The following is a 25,457-nucleotide window of genomic DNA, read 5'->3' as shown; positions in this document are numbered from 1 at the left end:
TTCATTCTACATGGTTCATAAAGCAAAATAAATTTTGAATACCCAATAGTGTGGGTTATAATTGGTATATGAGTATATATTTTCAGGAGAAGAAAATATTCCAATTGCAATATACTGCATTGGTAATTCAGTAAGTTTTCTCTTCACTGTGCTATTAAAGATTCAAGAAATTCATACTAGGTTCTCATATGCAACCTCCTGTCTGCAGAAGAAGCAAAAATCTCAGCACTACCATATGTTGTGGGTATGCGTATTTTGGAGGGCAAAAAGATTGTTTGCCTTGTTGATTTTTTTTTTTTACATCAGCAATTTCTCTAAGGAAATAATTTTTAGAAGAAATCATCTTTATGGAGTTCATTTTAGTGGGGAAATCCAGACTGGCTAAGCAAAATTGCCAAGTAGATGAGTTTATTTGCAGTTCCTACCCAATCTTTTTTTTTTCTTTTTAGGTGCATCTCCCCTCTTACCCTAGCTACCAAGCATAATACACTAATGTCAGTTTCTGTCCACTCTCCTCTCACTTTCTTCATCAAATTGTATTATTTATTCCTTCAGAAATAGTAACCAAAGAGAAATAAACAGGATTTCATTCAGTGCCGGTGCATCTCATTGGCAACAATGAAGAAAAACCTTCAGACTTCTATAGGAAGCTTACTTTCAATGCAAAATTTCATATTTAGTCAACCATCCCTCAAATTGGAGGCCATCATGAGAGTCATTTTCACAAAGGCAAGTCAAGGACTCCAAATGTTTGCATTCCATGGACACTTTCTTAGAAAGTTACTTAGACATGTTGCCAATAAAACAAGAGAGCAAATAAAAAAAAGGCATGGTTTTCAAGAACTACTAGATTAAAAGCAGGAAAGCAGTGGCATCTTGTCCCAGATTCACTGATTTTCAGCAGCCCTAGAAAATCCAGATTGGAACAGAAGAATGGAGCCCTCTAGTTATGACTTAGAAAAATTTGAGTTCTATCAGAGGCAAAAGACAGATTGTAGAAACATGCCAACTTGACTGCAGGATCATTTTTCTTTGAGTGACATAGAAATTATGATATTGGATTATGATGTACACTGGACATGTAACAAAGACATGTAAATAAAACACGTAATGCTCTCAGAGTTGAACAATTTTTACATGGGCACAATGTAAAGATTGTTAACTGGATTTCAACTTCTAGAATCAAATTATAAACAAAGCACGGGAGATAATTATAATTCAGGATCTGAAGGATAAAAATTTATGATAAAATCAGCAACAGTCATAGAATTCTGCTTTTTCAAAAATATATTAATCCCAGAGAGTGGAATATAAATGTTTTTATCTTAGAAGAAGGGAGGAGATGTGAAAGCAAGTATTGGAGTACCAATGTCTTCACTTTACAAAATGGGAAGTTCTATGTGCTCGAGCATAGTGGACGCTCCATAATGTTACTTAAAGTCGCAAAGTGATCAGTGGAGAAATCTGAGGGCAATGGTGTTATTGTATAAGGATTAGATAGTATGTCAGTCAGGATTATTAATTGTCAGCAACTTTTTGGCTCACCCAAAAAGAAAAAGTAGCAGACCTGGAGGATTGGAGAATCTGGTGCTTTACAGCCAGGAGCAATTTGAATAATCACATAGCAGAATTGGTCTAATAGCAGAATTCTTCTGGTAGTTGAGCACAAGGCAAAACAGATTGCCCTATAAACACACCTGGCACAGGAGGCTAGATGCTTCTGTTAGCACTGCTGCTGCTGATACCTAGAAACTCGGTCTGACCACAAATGTGCCACTATTCTAGATCTGAGGTGGTATGTCTCATTTGTAGAGCTTAGTTCATGTGCATGGACCCAGGTGCAAGGAAGTCTGAGAAAGGGAGTATATGGTGTTTTCAGCTTCTCTTGCAAGAAGCTACCTCTGCTTCCTGTCACATAAGGTGGAAAATTACCCAAAATAGCAATTGGGCTCAAATGCTGGGGAGCCAAAAAAGAAAAAAAAAAAAAAAGACAGATGTCCACTAAAGGTTGGGAGAACAGTAAATGAGAATTGGTTTAAGAGAGCTAAGTTCTCATCTATCATAGTAGGAAATCAATTTAAAATTCCTCTAGTTGGTAAATTTAAAAAAGTAGTATAAATATTACTTAAGCATATAGAGGTAACCACTCAAAGAACCTAAAACAAATATTAAAAAATTAAAATGGTTGGTTAGATGTGATGGCTCACGCCTGTAATCCTAGCACTTTGAGAGGCTGAGGCAAGAGGATTGCTTGAGGCCAGGAGTTCAAGACAAGTCTGGGCAACATATTGAGACCACATCTCTACAAAAATTTTAAAAAATTAGCCAAGTGTGGTGGCACCTGCCTGTAGCCCCAGCTACTCAGAAGGCTGAGGTGGGAGGATCACGTGAGCCCAAGACTTTGAGGCTGCAGTGAGCTATGATCGTGCCACTGCACTCCAGCATAGGCGACAGAGTGAGACTCAGTCTCTTAAAAAAAAAAAAAAAATTAAAATGGCTGTTTTAGGGGAAGTGAGAATTCTGCAAGGGTGGAAGAGATTAAGGAAAGTGTTGATTTTTACTAGAATTCTTTTTCTATAGGTGGTGATTTTGTTACCATGTACAAGTATTACTTGGAAAGAAAGGTGTTTCAATTCAAAAGAAAATTACAAGTCAATTTTGGCTGCTATGTGAAAAGTGAATAAGAATAAAAGAACTTTGGGATTAATATATCTCTAGGAAAGCAGAATTCTATGACTGTTGCTGATTTTATCATAAATTTTTAACCTTGAGTTCCTGAATTACAAGAGATATAACCATATAGGTATTTGTTGAGTGGATAAACGTGTGAAAGAAAATATTATTTTACATCCAAAAATAATATCAAGAATATGAATGTAATCATTTCCTGGGGTCCTATTTGTGGAATGAAATGGACAGCTAGACTTAAGAACTATTAAATTATTCCCTTGTGTAATCCTTGTTCATAAAAGCAAAATGCAGTGTTTGTGGAGGTCAAGCACTGATTGACCTTTGACCAGTGTGTTCATCTGGGGAGGCAGCATCCTGAGGTTTTATTGATAATAGAATGTAAATATCATCCAAATAAATGCTTGTTAATGGTTGTTGACTGTTTACAGAGATAACTCAATCTCAGTTCTTATTGCTTAAACTATCCCAGAATATGTCCTATCTATAATTTCAAAAAAAAACAAAAACAAAAACAATCCTACCTATAATTTCCACAAAAAAGAAAAAAATGCCTTTAGAGTTAAAGAATTGAAGCAAGTGTGAACATTTATATAAATATATATTGAATAAATCCAATTCATAGAGAAGTAAATGAATGTAGGTATAGCAGATAAAAGGCAAGGCATTAAAAAGAAGTAGAATACATTAGGGAAGAGAATTAAGAACAGAAAAAATCTTGAACATTTTAGAACAAATTCATGTCATTCCTATAGGGTATAAGAAATGTTAAATTTGTGCCCTTTTTTTGAACAGATAAAAATCTGATCAAAAGAAACCCTAAGGATTGTGAGGAATAGGGAAGACCCAAAGAGCATGCTTTGATCAGGAAAATGAGGCCAGGACAGGTAAGGTAGGGGAGAGAATAAGGACAAGGGGGAAAGGTGTGGGAAAATTCAGGAGGCCCAAGGCTTATGTGATACAAATGAGTAGTGTCCGGGTGGTCTGACACATCCCGCTGCCCATGAACCCTGCAGCACTGCTGGGGGAAGAGGTGAGGAAACAGGAGAGGTAGGTGGCAACACGGTTAGACACATAGGATCTTTCCTTCGTATGGGGAAAATTGACTTTCCTCTTGAACTTCCTTTTTCAAGAGAGAAATACCAAAGATAGTGAGAGTGTGTGGAGATTAATTACAGAAAACAAAAGCATAAAATCTGTTTGTTTTTTTTTTTTTTTTTTTTTTTTTTTGTCCCCTGAGAACAACAAAAGTCCTGGGCTTTCAGAACACTAATGTTTTCTTTCCCAATTCACAGTGGAGGGACATCTGGTACAGTACTGGCCCAGCCCCTGGCTGGGATGGGTGTGGCAGGTGAAGTCATCCAGGCCTTGGTTGGGCAATGGGTCTTGGGGGTGGAAGGAGCTGCCTTCTGCTTTTCCAGCTTGGACCCCAGAGCTTGGCACCAGCTCACTGGCCTGTCACCAGGGAGCCCTTCTCCCTTCTGTTGCCCACCGTGGGGTGAGTGCAGCCTGGGAGGGGAAGGTGCAAACTCTCTTTCATCAGGGCCAGGATTATGTAATTTATGGCTCTTTTATCACCACACGGGTGTGTCTCCTGAAGCTGGAAAGGAAGGCAGTAAATAGCTTGCAAGTGTTTCATTTTAAAGTTTCAAATAAATACACTTGTTTTTACTCCTTTTCCTTTGCAAGGCTTTTGAGCTTTATTAATTTTTTTTGTTTGTTTTAACTTGGGAGCATAATATTTTAACCCATCAGCACCAGGAGTCAAGACAGCATGTCATCTTGAGCAAGTCATTTAACCTCTCTGGAACTCATTTCCTTGCTTGTAAAATAGATTAGCTCTCTTCTAAGGTTCTTTTCATTTAACCTTCTGGGATGCTATGATTCAATTTTATTTATTTATTTATTTATTTATTTTTGAGACAGAGTCTCGCTCTGTTGCCCGGGCTAGAGTACCGTGGCGTCAGCCTAGCTCACAGCAACCTCAAACTCCTGGGCTCAAGCAATCCTACTACCTCAGCCTCCCGAGTAGCTGGGACCACAGGCATGCACCACCATGCCCGGCTAATTTTTTCTATATATTTTTTAGTTGTCCAGCTAATTTTCTTTCTATTTTTAGTAGAGACAGGGTCTCGCTCTTGCTCAGGCTGGTCTCGAACTCCTGAGCTCAAATGATCCACCCACCTCGGCCTCCCAGAGTGCTAGGATTACAGGTGTGAGCCACTGCGCCCAGCCTGATTAAATTTAATAATCTATTTTATTTCCTGTGTATTATTTGCAATTATTTTTCTCTCACTAGTGAGAGACATTGCCAACAGTTTTGAATTTTAAGTACAAACAAAAATTTAGCTTTAAGATCTATTGCCTACCTCCCCCAACCCATCACAAAGAACCCACTGATTGTATACACATACAGGTCTACGAGAAGCATGTAAGGAAATTTTTTTGTGTTTTTAGTGGCTTAAGAACAAAGCTTCACATTAATCATGAAAGCCAAAAGTTAAACAACCTAAATGTCCATTAACTGATGAATGAATAAATTAAATGTAGTATATCTATACAACATAACATTATTTGGCAATAAAAAGAAATGAGGTACTGATGCATACCACAACAAGGGATGAATCTACAAAACATTCTACATGAAAGGAGCCCATCACAGCAGACCACATATCATATGATTCTATTTAGATAAGATATCTGGAGTAAGCAAATCCATAGAGACAGAAAGTAGATCAGTGGTTGCCTATGACAAAAAGGAAAAACAGATCTTTTTCTTTTACCCATCTTAGGTTTCTTGGCTGAGGCAGGCCCTGTACAAATTCACAAGATTCATAAGATAGAAAAATACAAATTTCCATGTGCCTCTGAGACACCCAGCCATATGCTGAAATCCACTCACTGAGCTCAATGGCACTGAGTCTCCTGTCTTTGAAGAAAGGTTGCAGCAAGGACAAGTTCCCTCTGACACTGTAGCCTTTATCTGGTCCCCATCCTGTTGTCTGACATGACTCACTAAGGTCAGATGCTGCCGGGCAGCCAGTGCCTCTGGGCACCGGGATGGGAGCTGGAGGTCTTCCCCTCTGGACGTTCATAAACTATTGAAGCTCCCTGGATAGATCAAGAGGGAGATACACAAGGTGTTAGAATTGGCTGTGGATACTGATACTATTCCTGGAATGGGGAGTGCCCCCCTACACTCTGGGAGATATTGTGTTTGCACTACAAAGTAAGTAAAGTAAAGAGAGTCTTCAGTTAGGCATTCTTTCATTCAGTCATTTATCCAGTGAACATTAGTTGAGTACGTACTTACTTGGCTGCATTCTAAAGGGGCCAGAAGAAAAAGATGCTTCACATGTCAGTGCTGTCCTGAGGTTGTCAGGATCTGCTGGGGAAATTAAGCATGTGCATAAACAGTTATAATATAAGGTAGAATCTGGTGCATTTTGGTTTGACGAATGAGATACCTACTTAGACAAGTAGTCATTAAAGCTATTATTTGAATGATGACATTAATCCATACACAGCTTCCATAAACTATCAATGACAGAATGTGAGGCCCTAGACAATAGTATTTTATAAAAACTTCACAGATGAGTCTAATATGCAGCCAGAGTTGAGAACCCATTGCTCTCAACAATTTATTAAGAAGTACAGAAATGATATGGCCATAGGTACTACATATTCTGAAAGCGAATTTGGGCTACATAGCTTAATACAGAATTATTTTCTGACTTGTGAATTTATTTATGTGAAAAAAATTTTGCCAAGCAATTGATTTAAATTAATAGTTCTCAATTTAAGTTTTAGTCTCAGGACCCATTACACTTTTAATTATTATTGAGGATCCAAAGTGTTTATGTGTGTTATATCTGTGGCTACTTACTGCATTGCTGCATTTACTGTATTAGAAATAAAAACTGAGACACTTTACATATATTTCATATTAGCTCATTTAAAAATAACATTAACAAACCCATTACATAGTAATATCAACTGCATAGTTTTATGAACAATAGCTATGTTTTCAAAAACAAAGCAAGTCAGTGAAAGGAGAGGCACTCTTTCACATGTCTGCAAATCACTTTGACGTCCGACTTAATAGGAGACAGCTGGATTCTCACGTCTGTTCTGTAATCTGTTGTGATATCTCACATGATGTAGCCTCTGAAAAACTCCACTGGACCCTCATGAGAGAATGAGAGTGAACAAGGCAAATGACATCTTAAAATTATTATGAAAATAGTTTTAACGTCTAGACTCAACTGAAAGACTCTCAAGGATTCCCACTATTGAAATCTTTATATTCATTGTCATAGCAATCCTATCACTTAAAAACAGACGAGGAAACTGAGGCTTGGGGTTGTGGTGATGAGCAGGGCTGGGATTTGTCCCCAGATAGCTAGCTGCTGCTGGGTGGGAGCTGGGCCACCACTGCACATGTCCCCTCTCAATGGTTCACACAGTACTTCATAGTCATTTTATTTCCTCACTCATGAACTGTTGATGTTTATAGGATATTGTTCCCCTTAGACTTGTCTGAAGAACTTAACAAACTCGAGCAGTTATTCTTAATTTTCTTCAAATGTTTCAAGGCAACTATCTGACTAATTCTTTTGGATTAATATGAGACATTTTAGAGTTTTGATGGTTATTAGATGACTTTTCTCATCCCCACAAATTGTAAATCATTGACTAATACTGGCAATAAATGCTTGACTAAAAAATTTCCTTTAGTTTTGAATACAGTCTGTTCTATTCCAACCCAATATTTGACATCATAATAAACACTATGTTTTACTAAAAAAAAAAAAATTAAAAAGGCTCATTGTTTCAATGAAGTACAAAGGAATTAGAAGCCTCAGATTCACAATAAAATTTTTTTTCATGCAGGAATTATAATAATAAAGCCTTTTTATTTAAACCGTAAATATACAGCTATACAGGCTGCTATTATTGAGCAAAATCAGGCTCTGATCATATTCTCCCTTCCTGCGAGAGCAATGTCTTTTCCAGTTAGTCACCAGCACTAATCATTGCTTCTAGCATGTTCTTACATGTTAGAAGCATTGACTTACATGTTAGAATAAATGTTCTAATGTTCTTGCACACACACAGGAAAACATTAAAACATGAAAATACATTCAAGCATTTTTTATCCATAAACACTTTCTCTTCTATCTTTCTAAAGTAATTGTTAAGATAAAGCTCTGAACACAAATTCATTTCCAAGATAAATGCAGAAATATAACGGAAAGCTCACTTAAAAATTACTATTTGTTTCCCAAGAGTTTCTCATTTAATATTTCTTTATTTCCTTATGAATCCTAGAATAACTGATAAAGACAATCAAGATTTGTCTTCTAAAGATTTAAACTGGATGAAGTACAGCATTTACAGAGCAAGAATCTTTACAGGTTATAATGGAGTCAAATAGCTGTTTATATATCATTAGCACTATTTATCCTTTTTTTTTTTTATTTCAGCTCATCATGGGGGTACATAAGTTCAGGTCATATACATTGTACATGTCCCGCCCATCCCCCCGAGTCAGAGTCCCAAGCGCGTCCGTTCTCATTCTCCAGACAGTGCGCCTGGCACTCATCATGTAGTCATACCTCCATCCCCTCCCCCCCCACCTCCCCGGGTCTGCACCTTCAAGCATGACCATTCCCCAGAGGGTGTGCAACGCACTCGTCATGTAGGCATACACATATCCCCTCCCCCCACCCCCCATCCCAGTCTGATATCCAATTGGTATCCTTCCCCGATGTACATTTAGGTGATGATCAGGGAAACCAGTTTTCTGGTGAGTACATGTGATGCTTGTTTTTCCATTCTTTGGATACTTCACTTAATATAATGGGTTCCAGCTCTCTCCAGGAGAACCAAAGAGATGTCGTATCATCGTTATTTCTTATAGCTGAGTAGTACTCCATGGTATACATATACCACAGTTTACTAATCCATTCGTGGATTGATGGGCACTTGGGTTGTTTCCACATCTTTGCGATTGTGAATTGTGCTGCTATAAACATTCGGGTACAGGTGTCTTTGTTAAAGAATGACTTTTGTTCTTCTGAGTATATGCCCAATAATGGGATTGCTGAATCAAATGGTAGGTCTACTTGAATCTGTTGAAGGTATCTCCATATTGCTTTCCATAGGGGTTGCACTAGTTTGCATTCCCACCAGCAGTGTATGAGTGTTCCTGTCTCTCCGCATCCACGCCAACATGTGTTGTTTTGGGATTTTTTGATAAAGGCCATTCTCACTGGAGTTAAGTGGTAGCTCATTGTGGTTTTGATTTGCATTTCCCTGATGATTAGGGATATTGAGCATTTTTTGATATGTTTTTTGGCCATTCTTATGTCTTCTTTTGAAAAATTTCTATTCATGTCATTTGCCCATTTTTTGATAGGATTGTTTGATTTTTTCTTGCTGATTTTCCTGAGTTCTAAATAGATTTTTGTTATCAGTCTTTTATCTGATGTGTAGTATGCGAAAATTTTTTCCCATTCTGTAGGCTGTCTGTTTATTTTCATGACTGTTTCTTTGGCTGTGCAGAAGCTTTTTAATTTAATCAGGTCCCATTCGTTTATTTTTGTTGTTGCTGCGATTGCCTTAGGGATTTTCTTCATAAATTCTTTGCCTAGACCAATGTCTGTAAGAGTCTTTCCTACATTTTCTTCTAGAATTCTAATCGTTTCCCATTTAAGGTTTAAATCTGTTATCCACCGTGATTTGATTTTTGTGAGAGGTGAAATCTGTGGGTCCTGTTTCAGTCTTCTACATGTGGCTATCCAGTTTTCCCAGCACCATTTATTGAATAGGGACTCTTGTCCCCAGAGTATGTTTTTGTCTATTTTGTCAAAGATTAGATGGTTATATGAGGATGGTTTTATATTTGGGTTTTCTGTTCTGTTCCACTGGTCTGTGTCCCTGCCCTTGTGCCAATACCAAGCAGTTTTAAGAACCACAGCTTTGTAGTATAGTTTGAAGTCTGGCAAATCAATACCTCCCATTTTGTTTTTATTGCTTAAGATTGCTTTTGCTATACAGGGTCTTCTCTGATTCCATACAAAGTGTATAATTATTTTTTCTAAATCTGTGAAAAATGATGTTGGTAATTTAATAGGAATTGCATTGAATCTATAGATTACTTTGGGTAGTATAGACATTTTAACAATGTTAATTCTTCCAATCCATGAGCATGGTATGGATTTCCACTTATTTACGTGTTCTGCAATTTCCTTCCTTAGCGTTTCATAGTTCTCTTTATAGAGGTCCTTTACCTCTTTAGTTAAATATATTCCTAGATATTTTATTTTCTTTGTTGCTATTTTGAAAGGTATTGAGTCCTTAATTTGGTTCTCCTATTGAATGGTATTGGTATATATGAATGCCTCTGATGTGTGTGTATTGACTTTGTAACCTGAGACATTACTGAATTCGTTAATTAATTCCAGTAGTCTCTTGGTTGAGTCCTTGGGGTTTTCCAATTACAACATCATGTCATCAGCGAAGAGTGAGAGTTTGATCTCTTCTGTCCCTATTTGGACACCTTTGATTCTGCTCTCTTGTCTGATAGCTCTTGCAAGGACTTCCAATACTATGTTGAAAAGTAATGGGGACAGTGGGCAGCCTTGTCTGGTTCCAGTTCTGAGTGGGAATGCTTTCAATTTTTCCCCATTCAGTATGATGTTGGCTGTGGGTTTGTCATATATGGCTTGTATTATTTTTAGGTAGGTCCCGTGTATGCCTATGTTGTTAAGTGTTTTTATCATAAAAGGGTGTTGAATTTTGTCAAATGCTTTTTCTGCATCTATTGAGAGGATCATATGGTCTTTATTTTTGCTTCTATTTACGTGGTTAATTACATTTATAGATTTTTGTATGTTGAACCACCCCTGCATCTCTGGGATGAAGCCTACTTGGTCCTGATGAATTATTTTTTTAATAAGCACTTGGATTCGATTTGCTAGGATTTTATTGAGAATTTTTGCATCTACGTTCATGAGAGAAATTGGTCTGTAGTTTTCTTTTTTTGTTGCATCCTTTTCTGGTTTTGGTGTCAATGTTATATTGGCTTGGTAGAATGTGTTGGGGAGAATTCCATCCTTCTCAATATTGAAGAATAGTTTATGTAGGATGGGCACCAGTTCATCTTTGTATGTATGGTAAAATTCAGGTGTGAACCCATCTGGACCAGGGCTTTTCTTTTTGGGAAGGATTTTTATAGCTGTTTCAATTTCAGTTCTTGATATTGGTCTATTCAGGAATTCTATTTCTTCCTGATTGAGCTTGGGAAGGCTGTGTGTTTCTAAAAATTTGTCCATTTCCTCCTCATTTTCCAATTTGTGTGCATAAAGATTTTTGTAATATTCATAGATAATGTCATATATCTCTGTGGCTTCAGTTGTGATTTCTCCTTTTATGTTCCTGATGGAAGTTATTAAAGATTTTTCTTTTCTGCTCTTGGTTAGTCTAGTCAGTGGTGTGTCTATTTTATTTATCTTTTCAAAGAACTAACTTTTTGTTTTATTAATTTCCCTTATAGTATTTTTGTTGTCCTTTTCATTTAATTCTGATTTGATCTTAATAATTTCTCACCTTCTGCTGGGTTTGGGGTGAGTATGTTCTTCTTTCTCCAGCTCTTTGAGTCTATTCATTAAGTTGCCTATTTGTAAGTTGTCTGTCTTTTTGAAATAGGCATTTATGGAAATGAATTTTCCTCTCAGGACTGCTTTAGCTGCATCCCATAGATTTTGATAAGTTGTGTCACCTTTGTCATTTAATTCAAAGAATGTTTTGATTTCTGACTTAATTTCTTCCTTTACAAAATTGTTATTCAGAAGAAGGTTGTTTAGCTTCCATGACTTTGAGTAGGAATGAGAGTTCCTGTTAGGGTTCATTATTACTTTTATTCCATTGTGATCTGAGAAGATGCAGGGTATGATTTCTATTTTTTTAATTTTTTTAAGACTTGCTTTATGTCCTAGGATATGGTCAATCTTAGAGAATGTCCCGTGAGCCGATGAGAAGAATGTATATTCAGTGGATTTCGGGTAGAATGTCCTGTAGATGTCAGTCAGGCCCATTTGTTCTAGCATTCTGTTTAAGTCTACTATGTCTTTGCTTATTTTCTGCTTGGAGGATCTGTCCTGTGCTGTCAGGGGAGTGTTAAAGTATCCAACTATTAAAGTGTTGTTGTCTATCGTTTGGTTTAGATCGAGTAGGATTTGCTTTATGAATCTGGGTGCGCCTAGATTGGGTGCATATATATTAAGTATGGTTATGTCTTCTTGTTGAATTGTGCCTTTCACCAGTATGTAGTAACCGTCTTTGTCTTTTATTACTTTTGTTGGTTTAAAGACTAAGTTATTGGAAATTAAAACTGCCACACCAGCTTTCTTTTGGCTACCATTTGCTTGAAATATCAAATTCCATCCTTTTATTTTCAGTCTAAATGCATCTTTGCCGGTTAAGTGAGTTTCCTGAAGGCAGCAGATACTTGGTTTGTGTTTTTTTTTATCAGTTGGCCCAGTCTATGTCTCTTAAGTGGGGAATTCAGGCCATTGACATTTAGTGAGAGAACTGATAATTGGGACAGATTTCTGTTTATCTTATTGGGTAGAACTTCATTGCTATGTTTTCTCTCTTGAGCCATTGTGGTGGCTAGAATTTGATCTTTAGCTCTTGGGTGGTTTTACATTCATGGGTCTTTGTTGTGATGATCCGTGTATAACTCTCTTTTGAGTACTTCTTGGAGGGGTGGTCTTGTCTTGGTGAATTCCCTCAGTCCTTGTTTATCTGAGAATGTCTTAATTTCTCCTTCATATAGAAAACTTAGCTTACCTGGGTACAAGATTCTAGGCTAGGAATTATTCTGTTTCAGAAGAGTGAGAATGGGGACCCAGCTTCTTCTTGCTTGTAAAGTTTCAGTTGAGAAATCTGGCATAATTCTGATGGGTCTTCCTTTGTATGTTACTTGTTTCTTTCTCCTTACAGCTCGAAGAAGGGTCTCTTTAGTGGATATTTTGGTCAGTCTGACGACTACGTGGCGTGGTGTTTTCCTATTTGCTATGAATCTGCCAGGGGTTCTTTGAGCTTCTTGAACCTGTATATCTAAAGTTTCAGCAAGGCCTGGGAAATTTTCTTCTATTATGTCTTCAAATAGTTTATCCAGCCCTTGCTTATTATCTTCTTCACCTTCAGGGATGCCTATAACTCTCACGTTAGGTTTCTTCACATAATCCCACATCTTGAAGACTCTGATCTTTTTTCTTATTTCTTTGCTCTATCTCTGTGACTGTCTTATTTAATTGCAAAGAGTTATCTTCAATCTCTGAGATTCTGTCTTCTATTTGATCTACCCTGTTCTTGAGACTTTCCAGTGTGTTTTGTAGCTCCCTGAATAAATCCCTCATTTCTAGGAGTTCAGTTTCGTTTTTCTTCAATATTTCTATTTCTTTAGTGAATTTTTCTTCCAAATCCTGGAATTTTTTTGTGGTTTCTTTGCATTGGATATCTATTTTTTTCTTGTATATCATTCAGCTTATTTATAACCCAAGACTGAAATTCTTCTGGTAACATGTTGGTATTTTGAAACTGGCTTGTGCCAATTGGAGGAGAGTTGGTATTTCTCTTTGGGGGTGAGGTTTCCGTTTGGTTTTTTGTGCTCCCCATATTTTTCCGCTGAGCCCTTCCCATGTGGCTCTATCGTTAGATCTTTTCTGACAGCTTTAGTCTAGTTAACAGCACGTCTTGTACTCTGTTCTTAGGCTGTGAAACAGTCTAGGTATGTTGCTTCCTTTATCTAGAGGGGGAGACTGCTGTGTGCTGTTTAGAGTTTTTTTTTTTTTCTATCTCAGTTGGGGGACTGTTTCTGATGGGTCCACCCCCAGAGGGTTGGCTTGACCTAAGACCAGGTGGCAAGTTAAATCACTGTGTTGTGGACTTTCAGTTAGTAGGCAGGCACCCTATTTGGAAGCAGAAAGCCTCTTCTCCCTCTCTTTTTCTTTCTTTCTTTTTTTTTCCCCCTGTCTTTTGGTTCTTCCTCTGGATGTGTGGTTTCTGTCTCTTTCTGCAGGAAAGACACTGGCTAGGAGGAGGAGGCGGTGCCCTCACTCACTCAGTGCCCCAGCTGCTGCAGCTCCCACGGGCAAAGGTCTACCCTGTCCCAGTGTTCCCAAGGTCCGGGCTCCACACTCTTGCATCTGGGGAAGCACTCAGTGTTCACACCTGGGAAGGGGACCTGGAGAGGGTCTACGGATCAGGGGATGGAGCCTCCTGGGGAGCCGCCTGGCACCCTATGGCTCTGCAGCAGTTAGACCTTGGCCCGCACAATTGCTGCTGCCCACCCGCAGATCACTGGCACTGGGGGGTAATTTTCAGGCTCCGATAGGAATCAGAGCTCGGGGTCTGGAGCACTCAGGAGTATACAGTAGCTCCAGGGCTGGAGGGCCACCGAAAAGGAGAAAAGGAAAAGAAAGGAAAAAAAAAAAAAGAGAAACAATATGAATAACAAGAAGAAGAAAGAGAAAACAAGAAAGAAAAGAGAAAGAAAGAAAGAAAGAGAGAGACAAAAAAATAAAAAAGTCCCGCTTTAATATTTCAGGCTCGCAGCCCCTCACCTCGGTGCAGGTCCGCGTCTGTCCCTTTAAGAGATAGGGCACCGCGGAAACCCGCGAGAGTCCAAGGTCCTTTCTGCTTAGCTGTGGGAACCGAGATGGCGACCGCGCGTCCGCAGGTCGGAGGCGCCGGGGGAGAGTGTTCAGAGCTTGGCAGGCGCCAGGGCCCACAGCGGCTCCCCGGCCGGAAAGCCGCTGTAGGGGAAGAAAAGAGCAAAAAAGTCCCGCTTTAATATTTCACGCTCGCGGCCCCTCGCCTCGGTGCAGGTCCGCGTCTGTCCCTCTAAGAGATAGGGCACCAAGGAGAGCCGCCCGAGTCCAAGCTCTCGCCCGCCTATGTCACCTGTCCTCGGAACTGAACGTCTCCCGCGGTGATTCTGCACCAATTTTAGTCAGATCCCTGACCGAGTGGATGTGGAGGTCAGTGGGGAGATCAAGCCGCTTTGCTGTGGGGCTGAGCCCGCCCCACTCTCCGGTGAGGCAGGTATGGCCGTCCCGCACTCCGCTGTCTGTTTTCCCTCCCGCACTCTCCAAACTATCTCGGTCTGATTTCCCACTCGCCTCTGTTTTTTCTTGTTCTCTGTGTCCCATGGTGATGCTCCGTGGGGTCACCCCACCGTTCCTGTGGGGGAGCAATCCTCTAGCGTTGTGGCAGGTCGAGATCCATGCCTTCCTTTCCGGGAGCACAAATCCAGGAGGTCACCTCCACTCCGCCATCTTGCCCCTCCGCACTATTTATCCTTAATTCTTCTTCTGTGAGTTAGAAGACGCAATTTTTTTTCTTTCTTGTAAATTTAGGAACAAGTATCAGTATTTCACATAGAGTTCCCATTCTGATATTCTATTCTATTATACTTTGAAAATAGCTTACTGGAAGAGATGGTTAACAATGCAAGAATGAGTAGGAAAATTCTGACATAGCACTCTCAAAACTTTCTTAAAAATGAGAGCATTTTCGATTTTAAAAAAACAAATAAGCCTATAAGGATTTGGTTATTAGTTTCATCTTAAATGTCATCAAGCTTCTCAGAAATCATATGTTTAGGGACAAAAGTAACATTTTGCTTAAATAAAATTTTAAAATTATTTTTATATCTCATTTGGTACAAATATAAAAAATATTTAAATATTTTCTCATCTAATAAAATACAGAATACAATTTTAGAGACATATGGTATTTTGTTCTCACTAATGTAGAAATCACTTAACTCACTAGTTTAAACAACCAAAAAAATAAGCCTAGAACTTTTATTTTTGCTTTTTTGAACGCAGCATTTTTAGTGAATACTCTAATGATCTTATCAACAGGTCTGCTGCTTCTAAAAACACAGGAAAGCAATCTTTCACCTAGCAGGATCACATTAATTCGAGGACTTTTATGGAAATATCTAACCAAGGTAAGAAAAACAGCTTTTTTATATTTGTTATAAATCTGATAAAATAGTAAAACATGGAGTTTTTTTCCAATCCTTGTTGCCAAATTGCTGGAGCGTCTATTAACATTTTACACAATTATTTCACTTTTTCTTTAAACAAAATAAAATTCCCAATGAAAATGAACATTTATTTCCAGGGCAATCTGTGGTTTGATGTGGTAGCTGGGCTTAATGGGCAAGGTATGCAATTTTGGTTTCTTTTGCCACAATATCTCTTTTAATAGAATTATATTTTAAAAGAAATTTCTTCATTGAATCTTTGAGATCAAAAGAGCTGAAAGTGAACTGTATTTGTTGGATATCACATTCAAAGCCTAGGTAGATTTCAACCACAGGAAGCAAAGTTTATCTGCTTAACTAATTTGGATGCAATTATTATCTGAGTTCAATCACATTTCTTTTTAAAAGGGTATTTCTTTTTCACAGCCCCATTTAAAGTAGATTTAAATTGTCCTTGTCACTAAAATAGAACTGTACTATTAATTTCAAATATACCTCAAATAATTGTGAACCATGGGCAAAAATCTGTATTGTTTAATGCCTCAAAATGCTCCTTCATCTTTTTTGCCATCTCATTAGGTTTGCTTTTTTACAACTGCATAAGCATTTATTTTTGACATGGTATTTGAAACCCATTGCTTTTTGGGGGAGGGAAGTGAGGGAGTACCACTAAAGTGTATATACAAAAAATTATTATATTTTGCAAATATGCCTGTTTTTTTCTGAGTAGTAATGCTATTTCTGAATTTCAGCCTTAAAGGCATATAGAAAGTTGGAATGGAGGGGGCCTAATAAATAAAACTTCTGTATTATCCTCTTTAGTTCTAATAGTTGATAAATAAAACAATAAATCAAATGGGAACCATATATCACATTTATTATATGTAAAGGCTATATTGGAAAATTGGGCTTTTATCTGTAAGCAAGTGGACTCTTATTACTCAACTCCAAAATTAGGCAAAATTAGTCACCTAGACACTGGCAGTACTGGAAAGTTACAGCTTCCTCCTGGCAGTTTGAAGGGGCAAAACCCACTGCAAGTTTTCTGAAGGCAGCTAGCTCCCAAGAGGAATAAGATATGTCCAAGGTCTAGGAAAGTGGTTTTCAAAATGTGTTTTCTGCACCATCATCATCATCATAATCTGGAAACTTATTAGAAATGCAAATTATCATGACCCATCCAAGACCTACTAAATCAGAAATTCTGGGGGCAGGGCCCAGCAAATCCTCTAGGATTCTAACAAATCCTCCAGGTGATCCTGATGCAAACTGAAGATTGAAGCCCACCAGTTTATCTCAGTTTCTTCTCTCAAACTGACCAATTACATTGAGTTATGAGGAATACCTTTACATGATGTTGATGACAGGGAAACATCAGTGAAGGTGGGGAAGAAGTGTATTATCTCTAAAACATATTCTGAATTAAAGTGATAATGCCTTTTTACCCAACTCAGGTAGTAGAGTAGTATTATTATAGTGGCGTAGTATTATTGGAAATTCCAGATCATTTCAATAGTTTATAGGCACAAAGAAACAGAATAGTTGACACTGGCTTATTCAGTAAAATGCAACACACACACACACACACACACACACACACACACACACACACAGGATGGAATACTATTCAGCTGTAAAAAAGAATGAAATCTTTTTTTTTTTTTTTCAGAAACATGGATGTAACTAGGGGCCATTATCTTAAGTGAAACAACTCAGACTCAGAAAGACAAATACTGCATGTTCTCATTTATAAGTAGGAGCTCAATAATGTGTACACATGGAAGCAGAGTGTGGACCAATGGACAATGGAGTCTTGGAGGGGTGAGGGGTGGATGATGGGAGATTGCTTTGTGGCATCAGTGTGTTTTGCTTCAGGGATGGATGCACTGAAGGCCCTGACATTAGTATAGTGCAATATATCAGTGTGGCAAAATTGCACTTGTACCCATGAATATATACAAATAAAAAATAAATGGGAAAAATAAAAGTTAAAAAGAGAAAATGGGTTATATAGTGGGTGTAAATGTGGAGGATGACTTAAGCCTTCATAACTATGCTTTAAATAAGAGTCCATGTTTACAATGTTTTGTCTTCTTTTCTATGATTAGCATTCAGGGCCTCTCCAGTGTCCAGGAACTAGAGCACATTTCTCAAAACTACAGAAATCAGACCTCACAAGTCTTGTGCTAATCTGTGCAGCAGGGTGATACAGAAAAGCTGGGTTTAATTGAACACAGTCTCCTTCAATTGGTGGCTGTATATATTATCTTAGGTATATTACTAAATTTCTTGGCTTATGATAACAGACAAAAACTTGGTGTTTTCTTACATGAAATGTGAATGACTAGGGAGTTCAGAGAAAAATTGGGAGCCTGCTTGTGATGTTTATGCGTTAATCTTAAAGTGTATAATTCCTTGTATTAACTTCCTGCTTTTATTTTGCTTTTGACCTGATTTCTTTTTCTATTTTATCTTACAATATTACATCCCACCTTTATTGTGTGCCTTCTGTGTACCCTGTTCTATGTTAAGTGCTTGACACTCATGTGTTTGCAAAAACTCTCTGAGGTGGGTAGTTATTTTATTGGAAATCATTTTATAAGCATCCTTAAATTCTTTTGATTGGGGAAAGGATTAAATAGACAAATACAAAATTAACCTCTCAGATCCATATATTTCATTCTTAGGTTGAGAATAGTATCATATATACAGTATGCACGGTGACACAAGATGCTATTCAATTCTTTATCTGGTTTGCATGTTGGACTGATTTACATATTGGACATAGGTGATGTTTTCATGAATAGATCCTCATGTAAGTAGACCTTCAACTTTTAGGAGAATAACTGAGGAGAGGGATTTCCTTAGACAAAATGGAAAGGAAAAGTTAGAAATTAATTCATATGAATTAGAGATATCTTAGTAATTTTTTAAGATATTTCCAGGGAAAAAAAGGCACCCAGATTTTTTTTAAAGGCACTCACAAAGAGAATGTTAAATAGCAAAAAATGAAAATATAGGGGAATGGCTTGGGGTCTCAGTCTGAGAGAACAGAGGCACCTACAAATCCTGGCTGGCTTTGGTGTAAAACAGTTTTTAGAAAGGCTGCAAAATGTCTGTACTTCCAAAGAGGAATTTTCAAATAAAACGAGAACATTTATCGGCCCACATAACAGAGAAGTTTGAGGGTTTGAACTTCAAATGTGGATGAATCCAGACCTTCAAGCAATACAGGTCTCTCTCCTTCAGCTCTTTCTTTTGGTTTCATTCTCAGCCAGGTGCTTCCCAGCTGTGGCAAGATGTCCATCAATAGTTCCAGGTTTAAGTCCCATCGATTTTGCAGCCTCCTGTGAAATCAAGCACCTCTTCTTCAATGGCTCTTCAAAAATCCTAGTTATGGCTCTTAATTTGTCTAGCATTTGGTCATGTATCCACCCTTAACCAATTAGTGAAACTCAAATTGGCAGCGTTGGATTAAGAAGCCAGACCTGAAGCCAGGGGTTCTAGCTCCTAAACCTACAACCCGATGAAAGGAGGAGTGGGTTCCCAAAAGGGAAATCAAGATGTTGTATAAAGGAGAAGGGAGGCTATATGTTGGGAAAAATAGCAGATATTCATTGTAGCACATATCATTTCATATCTTTATCCCTCTGAGAGCCTAATGCATTGTCCTGCACACATGACCATATTAAGAGTAGAGTCTCAATAAACAGCTACTGTGCTTGGGGTTTAAAAATTGCAGGGAGCCTTCAGGAGTGTTCCTTATTTTTTTTTTTTTCTCTATAGGTAGGTGTCATATAGGTAGGTTAATAGCAGCTGCCATCTTGGCTTCCCTGTTTATCCCTATAGCACTATTGCAAATTGTTGGCGTGAGACTATAGGTGTTCTTTCAAGTATATTATTATCATCACCACCTGCTTGTTGTGCAATCTGTAATAATAAACACCATCACAATGGAAGTCACGGAGTGTAATGGATGCTTATAGCAGCCTATCCAAATAGATATAAACAGTTAAATATGAAAACATATTTTCACATGAACACATTTAAAACCAAATCACAGAGTCATCTTTTAACAAGGAGAGAGCAAACATTTGCACAGATCCAGCTAATTGCTAGGCTGACTTAACAACATACATGTACAATACCATAAAGGAAAATAATATTTCTGTATATAGAATGCTCAAGGCAATACTTTTTTTTCTTTCTTTTTGGAACATAACTTCATGCTGTGGTGTATTTTTCTAGGAGTGTAATGAGCCAATTTTAGAGGAGATGAGAGCAGCAAGAATGACAAGATTGGCTCCAAGGACTTCATTCTTGCAGATTTCCATCATTTCTACCACAGCATTCCTTTTGTTAACCTCAAAAGATCATACATGATTCAATTTGGGGGTGGATATTTTTGCTCCATTGCATATCCTACATAATGAGCCATTTGTGTCATGAGTTTCTTGTCCCATCCTCCTACCCAGTATGATTTCATGTCTTCTTTAAGCACTAACCTTAGCAACCCTTATTGAGCGCAGAAGGAAGGAATGCCCCTTTCTGGAATTTACTAAATTAGAGTCTGTGAGGTCTTAGACACTGGGTTCTGCCTTTTGAAACAAAAAGCAAATAAGCATATGCACAAAGTCCAAACAAAAATGCCAAGAACCTTCTAAGGGCCAAAAAAAATTTCCTCTGAACTCCCTACCCTCTGTCCCAGACCCCTCCCCACAAAAAAGTATACCACTCTTTTTGCCTGTGGAAGTAGTCTTCCTGAGCAAACATTTTTATTTTTTATTTATTTATTTTTGCATCAGCCAGTTTAGTTTCCCTAAAAGAAAAAAAGTTTTCCAGTTTCCCTCCTTCAGGCCCTAAATGTGGAAAAATCTCTGCTCTAGCCTTCTCCTCCCTGAGAGCCTGCAAAGTGTGCCAAAAGAGTCAGGGGCAGAACAGGAAGGAATGATTTCTCACATTTTCTTTCCAGGCATGTGGGAGCTCTAGAATTCATCTTCCCATATGCAGCCAGCAGCACTTAGACCACGTCTGGGACATCAGTCTCGACCCATATTCATTCACTAGTTTATTAATTTTTTTAAAAAAGCAGCTCCAGCTAAACTATCATTATAGGCAATAGGCTTACCATCTCCATGCCTCAGTAAAATGGGGTGATGATATTATCAACTTTACACTATTGCCATGAGGAGTAATCGATAAATGTCAAGCACTCAGCACAAAGCCTGGCACCTGGGACAGCGAAGAGCCTGTTGGCAGGCATGTCATTGTCACTAGAGAAACTGACTCTTTTAAATGTCAAGTCATTCAGAACAAAGTCTCTCCCAGGAATCCTGTTTATTTTGGAATAGAAAGAAAAACATGATTCAAAAAACAAAGGAGGCTGAGATTTTTGCTTTATATTCTATTTGCCCTGTCCAATGAGCTAGCCACTAGCCACATGTGGCTATTTATATTTAAATTTAAATTAATTAAAATGAACTAAAACTTTAATTTCTCATTCACACTAGCCACATGTCAACTTAATAGCCACCTGTACCTTAGGGACCACCAAATTAGTACAGATAGAACATTTCCATCATCACAGAAAGCTATTGGACAGTGCTGTTTTTAGAGTGTGTTCTTCATATAGGCGTATGCATTAAAGTACTCATTGATCTCCATATATTCACAAAGCACTGTGTTATAGTCAGCAGGTTTATAAAGATAAATATCACTGCCTTTAAGAGACCTAAAGCTCACCATCACCTAAACAGAGAGGTAAGACATGCTTGTAATTAATGCTAATATACACAGCAGGTGATGGCTCAATATTTATTAGTATGTGCAGCACATAGGGCTAATAGTGATGGATCTCTACCAGATTGATGGATCTCTACAAGAAAGAAACTTCTGTTAAAAATAAAAACTGTAGGAGTTTCTGAATTCTAGGGTGGAAGCAGAAATCAGCCCATGTAGGAATGGGGTGGGTGAGGGGTTCCCAAATTCTGAAAAAGATCACTTCAGGAAGCTTTATAATCATGCAGTTATAGAAAAAGTATCTGGCTGTTTTCCTTGGGAAGTTCTGAATAGGAAAACTAACACACATACCCATGTTTAAGTGCATCACTACCAAGATAATTGAAACATCAACTGATTTTTTTTTAATTTCCCAGCAGGGGAAGCCAGATACTAGTCAAAAGTTGAGGCATCTAGACTGAGAGAGAAAGGACATCAAAAGAGGATTCTTGATCTAGGAGATGTGTACACCCTACTGCTTGGTGGCAGCCTGGCAGGACTGGCAGGGAAGGAGGAGGCATATGGTTTGTGGGAGAAGTGATACCTACTTATCCATATTTGGTGTCCTCTTCCCTATTGTGATTTCTTCATGATATTTTCTAGCGTTTGTAAAGTTTGCCAACATGATCACTCAATGTGTGCTGTGCTTGGGAGACGAATGTGAGGAGTGTGTGTCACTTGGGCTTGCAGAAAGCTGAGAGACCTACAGCAGTCTGAGACTCAGTGACAAGGCAGCATGCAGTGATTAGGAGAGAATATTTGAGCAGCACCCAGAGTTCAGCTAACAGATTTATATTGTAACTTGCAAGTTGGCATTTTAATTTCCATATGCTAGGCTTCTGATAATATGGTTGTTGCTGACATAGTCTGATCACCTGCAAAACAGGGAATAACTAGTGCAACCCCTGTGGAAAGCATTATGGAGATACCTTAAACAGAATCAAGTAGACCTACCATTTGATCCAGCAATCGTATTATTTGGCATCTACAAAAAAGAAACAAAAGTCATTCTATAAAAAAGACACCTGCACCCGAATGTTTATAGCAGCACAATTCACAATTGCAAAGATGTGGAAACAACCCAAATGCCCATCAATTCATGAGTGGATTAGTAAATTGTGGTAAATGTATACCATGGAGTATTACTCAGCTATAAGAAATAACAGCGATATAGAATTCCTTTTGTTCTCCTGGAGAGAGTTGGAACCCATTCTATTAAGTGAAGTATCCCAAGAATGGAAAAATAAGCACCGCATTTACTCACCAGCAAATTGGTTTCACTGATCATCACCTAAGTGCACATTTGGGAATAACACCAATTGGGTATTGGACTGAGATGGGGGGTGGGGGGAGAGGATGGGGGTATAACTACATGGTGAGTGCAATGTGCACTGTCTGGGGAATGGACACGCTTGAAGCTCTGACTTGGGGGGATGGGCAGGACATGGGCAATATATATAACCTGAACTTTTGTACCCCCATAATAAGCTGAAATAAAAAAAAAAAAACAGGGAATAAGGCCACAGCATGCGAGAGCTCCACAGGTACTGCCAACTTATGGAGATCACGTTAGACATTTCTGAGATGAGTTGGCTTTCTATAGGCCAATTTTCACACTCAACTTTCCAACTATGTAAGTAAATGAAGTTAGATGAAGAGACTTTTGATTGGATTGACTGAAAAATTTTGGAGTGACTTTTGTGTTTGTTAATAACAGCCTTATCTACAAATGTCCTTCCCTTTACCAATTTCCAAACAATTGCACTCTTATTTGGGTGGTGGAGAATATAGAAATTCTCTTGCAGTATCCCACAGTCTAGTGAGGGAGTCAGAGAGTGCTAGTTGATTCCCATATTGCTTCTCCTCTTATACAGTAATAGAAACCACTTTTGTTGCTAGACACATCATCACCTATAATAATAGCTCATGTATCAGTTCTTCATTAGCAGGCATGGAACCCTGTCCTTAAGTTCTGGGCAATAAAATATAAAAGAAACAGGCATATTCAACATCTGCCCTTAAAAGATGCTTTCTTTTTGTTTCATTTCTCCCTTTCCCACTGGCATAGTGGAGATCTGGTGGTAAACCATTTGGATTATTCAGAAAGGGGATTATCCCAGGAATGTTGGAACAACAAGCTAGAAGAAGACTGGGTCCTTATAATATTGCTGAGCAGAGCTCGCTTACCAGTTTGGATTTATATGTGAAAACAGAAATAAATTCTAATCTATTTCAAGCTATGTTACTTGGGCTCCCTGTTCCACTCAGCCCAAATAATCACATAATAAAATCTATCACAAGAGAAGGAACTGGCACATATTAAGGACTTAGTATTATTATTGTTTAAAAATACTAATGTAATTCATCTTAATAAGCATATATACTTGCCAAATTGTACATAAAAACAATAAGGAAATTAATTTTTGATTGAAAATATATACAGATATTTAAAATATTCCTTCAAGTCTTAATCCAGTAAAACTCTTAAAGTCCACATGAACAGCTAAATGGTTCACTTTGCTTTAAAGTTTGCCAAATTGAATATATCTAAATTTATTCCACAGGAAAATCACTGCCTTGCTATTTTAAGATACGAATCAGGCAATGCTAAAAAGGATACTTTCTTATTTCTATTACCCAGATGTCAGTTTGGGTCACCTTGCCCTTAAGAAGTCTTTTGCCTTCCCAAGGTTTCTCCAAACTGTAAGGTGTTTGTTTTTCTCTAAGTGACATCTGGCTCTGGTTCCTGGCATCTGCTGATGTTGTCCAATCTGTAACTTGCGTCCGGGTCATTATCTCTTCCTTGTATAATACCTTCTCCTTGATTTTCTTCCTCCCAAATACCACTCACATATGACATCTGTGTATGCTGACTAGGGATTCATTGGAAATGCTAAGAGGGTAGGAACCAATCCAGCAGTTAATTTCAACCATTGTATTAGACCTCTCTGTTCTTCAAAAGCCTCTTGGCCATTTCCACTGGCTTGGGTTCCATCCTCCCACCACTTTGCCACATTTTTACTTCCTTCTTTCTTCTATTTTCCCCAACATAACTTAAGGTTGACTTCTTGGACAGAGAAGTTTAGTTTTCTCATTGTTGAGAGTATCTAATCCACGTTCTCAGGGTCACACTTTCCTTTTCTAAACATTTTATCACAATATTTTCCTAAAAATGACCATTCTTTCCCTCAAATGAACTGCGGTATCTACTGACAACATTTGGACCCATCAGCTACGCTCAGGGGGAAAATGAAATTCAATCCATCTTATTTTGTGGTTAGGTAGTTATTTTTTTGGTTTATAACTTCATAGCTTAAAGTTTAGAAAAATGTTTTGATGTCTTAGCTTTTTTTTTTATTAGAATAGAACCCACTTTAGTATATTCAAATCTCAAATTGCTATTGCACTGTCTCAATATTTTTGCTTTCCCTCCGAGTATGATCATGCTTATCTTACCTCCTTCTACTGCCTGTACACTCAGAAGGATCAGTTCCATGATCATGATAGGTCTTCAAGATCTTGACCTTGCAACTTTAGCCTCAGCCTTCCAATATGTCTCATGTCCCTGGGAATAGCTCTTGGTACCTCATCTGGTTACTAACTGCTAGCTCTCCTTTTCCATTTCCTTATATCCACTTCACTTACCTTCTTATTAAGGTTGGACTCCATACATTTATTTGAATTCACTTATTACCATAGTAAAATTCCCTACTCCTTTAAGCATTTTGGAGACGTACTCTTATCTATCCATGTCTCTTACAGCCTTCGGTATAAAATACTCACCGATAAATATTTGTTTTGTTAAAAAGAATATAAAAAGTACTTCTTCCTGTTGTTAAAAAAATATTTAAAGTATCAGTTGTTAACTTGTGGAAGAATCCAATTTGTTTCACCCCAGAGAATTCAATGCCAAATGCAGGGA

At 38.0% G+C, this 25,457-nt stretch overlaps 1 protein-coding gene across 2 annotated transcripts in view; it reads left to right on the top strand.

The window, feature by feature from the left end:
* Positions 1 to 15,753, top strand: part of CCDC91 (coiled-coil domain containing 91) — a 487,635-nt gene extending 471,882 nt beyond the window's left edge. For both annotated transcript variants that reach the window (XM_045554115.1, XM_045554112.1), the window contains one exon: positions 15,630 to 15,753. In XM_045554115.1, the coding sequence (XP_045410071.1) occupies positions 15,630 to 15,751 (122 nt within the window). In that variant the 3' untranslated portion in view covers positions 15,752 to 15,753. The remainder of the gene's footprint in view (positions 1 to 15,629) is intronic.
* Positions 15,754 to 25,457: the final 9,704 nt, after the last annotated feature.

This window comes from Lemur catta, chromosome 6 (genome assembly GCF_020740605.2).
Source record: "Lemur catta isolate mLemCat1 chromosome 6, mLemCat1.pri, whole genome shotgun sequence".
NCBI lineage: Eukaryota > Metazoa > Chordata > Mammalia > Primates > Lemuridae > Lemur > Lemur catta.
This window is presented reverse-complemented; position numbering and strand designations above follow the sequence as displayed.